The 6,000-nt window shown below is 46.3% G+C and overlaps 1 protein-coding gene across 3 annotated transcripts in view; it reads right to left on the minus strand.

Annotated features, from left to right (window-relative positions):
- Positions 1 to 2,733, minus strand: part of Spock3 (SPARC (osteonectin), cwcv and kazal like domains proteoglycan 3) — a 249,197-nt gene extending 246,464 nt beyond the window's left edge. The window contains exons 1-2 of one of the 3 annotated variants that reach the window (XM_048330943.1): positions 2,617 to 2,733; positions 1,767 to 1,955 (exon numbers count right to left, since the gene is read on the minus strand). In XM_048330943.1, the coding sequence (XP_048186900.1) occupies positions 1,767 to 1,955 (189 nt within the window). In that variant the 5' untranslated portion in view covers positions 2,617 to 2,733. Of the gene's footprint in view, positions 1 to 1,766; positions 1,956 to 2,256; positions 2,388 to 2,505 lie in introns of those variants that run through there. The other 2 variants (XM_048330941.1, XM_048330942.1) reach the window with 2 other exon arrangements.
- Positions 2,734 to 6,000: the final 3,267 nt, after the last annotated feature.

Consider the following 6,000-nt stretch of genomic DNA (forward strand, 5'->3'; position numbering starts at 1 on the left):
GTAATTTTAAAAATTCAGACAACACTAAGATATTCAATATTAAAATTTTACTTTAGAGAGGAACATCTAATATATATATATATGTTAATAGTTTTAAGTAGCCATTAAATAATACGAAAAGGAGAAGTACAGCTTATATATTGCCATTTCCCCCATATTTTTCCTAACTAAGGGTATGGTCAACAGAAATTCATTTTAAGTACATTTCGTGTATTTGCTGATTTTTAATTGCACTTAACATTGCAATAAATAAATAGGCCAAAAATCTGTTTTCATGAGCACCCATTTTGCAGTGAAATGATGTTGAAACTTTGTTTATAAAGCGTGTAAAACCAAGTCATCTATTAAATATTCCTATTAACATTTTTTCTGCTATGTAACATTCTAAGGTATCAAGAAGCTCCAATCTAAATTTAAAATAAAATTACCTTTCCTTCAGAATCCCTCTAAGGGGTTTGCCTTGCCAACTGCTTTATGAAGGGGTGATGGGAGAAGAGGGTAAAAAGGCAAGATGAAAAAGTAGCGCAAGCTGCCATTTATCTGCCATTTATCTCCCTGCATCGTGACAGGCTGAGCTCATGAAGGAACTTAACTCGTCCATAGCTAGTGCACTGCAGATGGACTCAAAACAAATTCTCTCAAATGTCACTGCGAGGTTTGGTAATGTATCTGTGACTCTCCCTTTCAACCTTCCCGGGTTTTTAAGGTGGGGGGGGGGCGTTGTGGAGTGGGGGGGGGGACTGTCATCAACTGTCAGCTAGACAAGTCTCCTCTTGGAACAACCAAGTTGAATGCATGCAGATGAACTGGCTCTGGACACGGGCAGCTCTTTGCCTTAATCTAATCAGCTGAGAGGGGAAAATAAACATGACTATCAGCTCCCGGGCCGCTGGCTGCAAAGCAAACACAGGGGAGTCTCTAGAACCCGTTCCCTTGAATACCTTTTTAAGAAACTCTGAAGGGATTCTACGTTGTAACTCTTTCATTGTGGCCACCTGCTGGCGGCCCATCTCCCCTGACCCCTCTCCACATTTCTTACAGCCCTGATTCATTTTGGAGAGACAACGTAATCAAAGATATTGCAAACGCGTTCTGGGTTAAAGTTAACGCTAAACTGCTAATCGGATGGGCCGTTTTATGTAATCACGGAGGCTTCAACTTCTGTCGAAACGCACAAACAGGCTTCTTGCAAGAGCAGGCATTTATAAATCCTTCCGTTCTCTGACTTCCTCTCTCAAATTCCTTAATGGAGCATTAGTGACCACATCGATCGTAGTTACTTTAAGAACAATGCAAAGCGCAAAGACACAACGGCTACGTTTACCAGTGCCAGAAACACCATTCAAAAGTTGAGAAGGCAAAAAGCCCGAACTTTGCAAACCTTGGTGGGGGCGGGAGGGGGGGCTGGAGCGGATGGGGGAGACTGTGGGGGTTCGGCAGGGGTGGGGGGAGGAAGAGCAGGAACTGGTGTGACCTAACTCATGTGCATCCAACCAGCAAGTCTTAGGCCAGTCAGGAAATGGGGGGGGGGGGTGGTGATGGGGGGGAGGCAAGCAGTAGAACTGCTAAGTTCGCCTGTGGCAGTGCTCATCTTATCTGCTCCACATCCCACCTTTTTAAGAAAACCGAACCCACACTCTCCACCCTCCCCTGCCCGCGGTGCTGGTGACGCCCGCCTGGGACCACAGCCCCCCCTCCCTCCCCCCCCACCACCACCCCGAGCGCGCGGAGCAGAGGCCAGGGAGAGCCGGCAGCGCAGCACTTACGTCTCGGAATTTGTTCCACTGTCCGACTTCCTTGTCATACTGAGAGATGGTGGTGAGCCATTGTTGATCATCCAGAAAATTGCCGCCGTCCGACCGCCCCCCGGCCGCAGCCAGCGCCACGGCGGCCGCCAGAGCCTGACCGCACCAAGCCGCGACACACACACACAGCACGGCTGACACCTTGAACATCTGCCGGGGAGACACAACGGGGGAGGGGGCGGGGGGCAGAGTCAAGGAAGGGGTACCAAGATCGAGGGGGAGGTCCCCCTGGAAAGCAGGCATCCGCAGCAACGGGGTACACTGAGGATAGAAGCTGGCACACGGGCGGTGGGGGGTGGGGGGGGGATCCTGTCCCTGCAGGCTACTCCGCATCCCCAAACCCAGGGACTCACACACACACACGCAGACCCAAGGGAGAAAGAGGGAGCCCCCCCCCCCCCGCCGCCGCGGTAGCCCCCTGCGGGCACACGGCCGCCTCCTGGCACCGCACCTTGTTGTGCGCCCGCACGGTGATCGCAGCTCCTGCTTGGCAACGCAGCCCGGCTGTGCCAAGTCGCTGCTCGCGGGCGCTGCTGCGGCTCGCGCCGCCGTCTCAGCCGTCCACTCAGCTCCCGGCGCCCCGCGCTCCCCGCATCCCGCCTCCCCCTGCTCCCGCCCCCCTCCCCCCTCCCCTCCGCGCGCTCCCAGCCCTCCCGGGCTCCCCTCGGTTCACCCCGCCCTCCCCCTCCTCCCATCCCACCTTCCCCCGGCCGAAGTCAAAGCCGCCGCAGTGGGCCGGGAGGCGATGGATGCCCGCCTGGAGCCGCGGATGCTGGAGCTCCTGCCCCGGAGCCCGGCTCTGCCTGCTAACCTCTCGCCTCCACCACAAGGAGGTTCTCAGGTTCGCCGGCTGCGCGCTCTCAGCTCTTGAGGTTCACGCAGAGTCTATGATCGCTCGGGGTTCTCTCAGCGCGGCAGTTTCGGGGTGGTCAGGCAGACGTGGGAAATGAGATCTGGAGAAAACTTTATGCATCACCAACTAAGCAAGACCTGGACTTTGATCCATGAAGCCGGGACTCCTGCACCGCCCTGTTGCAAAAGCCCTTCCTCCCTTCTAGGGATATCGTTCAATTCCAGAACCCAGAGTGCTGCTGTTATTGCAGAGCATAAACTTTCATGTTAAAGGGCTCAAGTTTCTCGCTCTTTATTTTCTCCTTTTCTTTTTTTTTAAAGATAGAATCATTACCAGGCTGGGTGTTCCCATCCATCTAAATATCACACACATTGCACATTCTTCTTAACATAATGTCCTTAGTGTCTCCGTATATTCTAGGGACCTAAACCATAAACTTACATAAATAAATAATTTAAACGACGATGTCTCCCAATTGCAAAATAAGATAAGCCCCTTGAAGCCCTAAAATTATCTTTGTTCTTCAGTACTACAGCTGTTCTTCACGCCAAAGTATTGGGCTCTTAGTATTTCTCTGCATACTGGATATAAACTGGAAGGGTATTAGATTAGAAAGATTCCTGTATACATCCCATGTAGAGCTAGGCTAGAGATTTAATGAAAGCTCTAAGACTATAATCGTGGTATGTGTTCTTAATAGAATTATTAGATAGGTCACCAAAATTACATCTGTCAAAGCTGTGACCTTTAAAAAAAATGCCTGTGGCTCCTCAAACTTCAAACTATTTAATAGTAACAATACTTACTGCTCATGGTTTCAATTCAATTTCAAATGACACTTGTGTAACAGCTTTCAAGTGCTCTGGAAAGAGATATCAAACAATGTTTAACGTCTATTTCCGATTTTAAATGTAAAATTAAAGCTCACTGAAGCAGATGTAATGTAAATGAAAGGCAATGATGGCTACTTTTAAAAGAAGACATTTTCTTCAATTTCCCCCAATTCTGTTCAGCTGGATCACATCTTGGGGGGAAATAATAACAAAACTCACAGAAGCTTCATAGATGGATGCAACCCCACATTGTACACCTATTTGTTTTGCTTAGTCACCAGAAGCCTGACCATCTCTTCCAGCTTATTTGCACGTTTGGTTTCATCATTAAGAACTTAGTTGGCAGGCCCATCCCCCATGATCACTGCTTCTCCCTCCCAGGACCCTCAGTCTTTACACCCTGCCCCCAACCTCAAAGATGGAAGGAGTAGTTAGTGTCTTCTCAATTCAGTAAAAATATCCCATCCTATCTTAAAAACCTCATTCTTTTTGAGGAGAAAGCACAGAAATTGTGCCTTAGATGAAGTTCTGATGTAGAAGTCAGTAAAATCTTAAAGTAATAGTGATCTTCTAAAATATGGAGCCTTGCTCTAAATAAATACATGCTATCTGCTACAAAAATCACGTATATTTTAATGAAGAGTGCTGCTCTGGTACTCATGACTTCATCATCCATTCTATGCTTATAGTCATCATTAGATGATGGAAATGCTTTATATATTATGTCCTATGCTATATATTATACACACATTATATATGCATATATATAGAGAGAGAAATAGGGGCACAAATGGAGATCTATCTACCTATATTATTTATATACATCTATGTTTATCAATATAGATGTCAATGATACAGATTCCATGATCAGTCTATAGAATCTGTGCCAAAATTGACAAAATTTTCCAGAGAGTGCAGCTCCACACAAGCCAATGATAACCATGCATATCTTAAGATAAGATCCTGTGATAGGGTATTTTACTTGAGATCTGACAGTACAAAAAGGCTTACAGTCCAGCTGCAAGTTTGAAAATCTGCAGATAGAAGAAGTAGGCCATGAGTCCACTGTCTCCTCTGCCTTTGCTCTCCCTGGGCTAATGTAGCACAGCTCATATCTCTTTACTAGCAAAGCTCCTTAAACCTTTCCTCTCCATGTCAATGCCATTGTGTAAGCCAAGAGATGGCGCATGCTGGTAAAGAGTAAGTCAACTAAGTGTGATGAGACTAATCACAGAGAAGTCTTTTCCTGTCCGTTTCTCCATTTAACTGAACATTTGGGTCTTCAAACAGCCTGTTTACCACATTGAAAGTGTCCAGAGAGGATTCACACTTGGGATAACACTTCAGTTATCAGTTAACACCTCAGTGGGGATTAATTGAAGGCCTGCTAAGAGCCAAACACAGCAGGGAAGACTAGAGGAACAGTATTAGGTGGGAGGGGAGACCTGGGAGGGGTAGTTAGGGCCTTCCAGGAAAGGTGGGTGGAGAATCAGTGGACCACTTCAAGAAATGCTTTTCTGTTTTATTGAGAGCTGGTCTAGAAACCTAGAGAGCTAAAAAAAGAGGAACCAAGGGATGTGGGTGAGATAGGGAAGGTGGGAGAGAAAGTCACTGTGCTCAGAACCTAAGTGTCCAGGGCTGTGACTTGATTTCCTGTTGCTCATCACACTTTCCTTTTCTTCTTTTATTTTTTGAAATTTAATATTATTGCCAAGGTGGTGTACAGAGGGTTTACAGTTACATATGTAAGGTAATGAGTACATTTATTTTTTTATAATTTATTTATTAATTAAACAAATTTTTTTTTTTTTTTTTTTTTTTGCCAGTCCTGGGCCTTGGACTCAGGGCCTGAGCACTGTCCCTGGCTTCTTCCCGCTCAAGGCTAGCACTCTGCCACTTGAGCCACAGCGCCCCTTCTGGCCGTTTTCTGTATATGTGGTGCTGGGGAATCGAACCTAGGGCCTCGTGTATCCGAGGCAGGCACTCTTGTCACTAGGCTATATCCCCAGCCCCTAAACAAAAATTTTTGACAAGGTGTGCACAAAGGATACAGTTACAGTTACATAGTAGGGCAGTGTATACATTTCTTGTGATATCTTACACCCTGTTTTTCTTTCCCTTCCCTAGGTCAGGTAGACATATATACAATACACAGTGTACCAAAAACATATACAGTAGCCATGTGGCCTATGCCAAAGGAACTTCGCCGAGGGCTTTAAATGTAATGTTGACAATAGACAATATGTCAACAATAGTCTTATATGAACATACATACATAGTTTTTGAGCTATTGTGATCCACTGAGAGGTCTATTTTTGACCCTTATATGTTGAGTAGTTGTTTGGTTTTGGATACATAATGTAGGGTCGCTGACCTACACCTGTGGGAAATACCATTTGACAAGAATTTTTTGGTTTCGCTGACCTGGTCTCTACTATCTCCCCCTCCCCCCACCTTAACAGTCATATATCAAGGAGATCATGCCCCTTTGTTTTCTGTGTTCTAGGTT

The sequence above is a fragment of the Perognathus longimembris genome, chromosome 21 (genome assembly GCF_023159225.1).
Source record: "Perognathus longimembris pacificus isolate PPM17 chromosome 21, ASM2315922v1, whole genome shotgun sequence".
In the NCBI taxonomy this organism is placed as follows: Eukaryota; Metazoa; Chordata; class Mammalia; order Rodentia; family Heteromyidae; genus Perognathus; species Perognathus longimembris.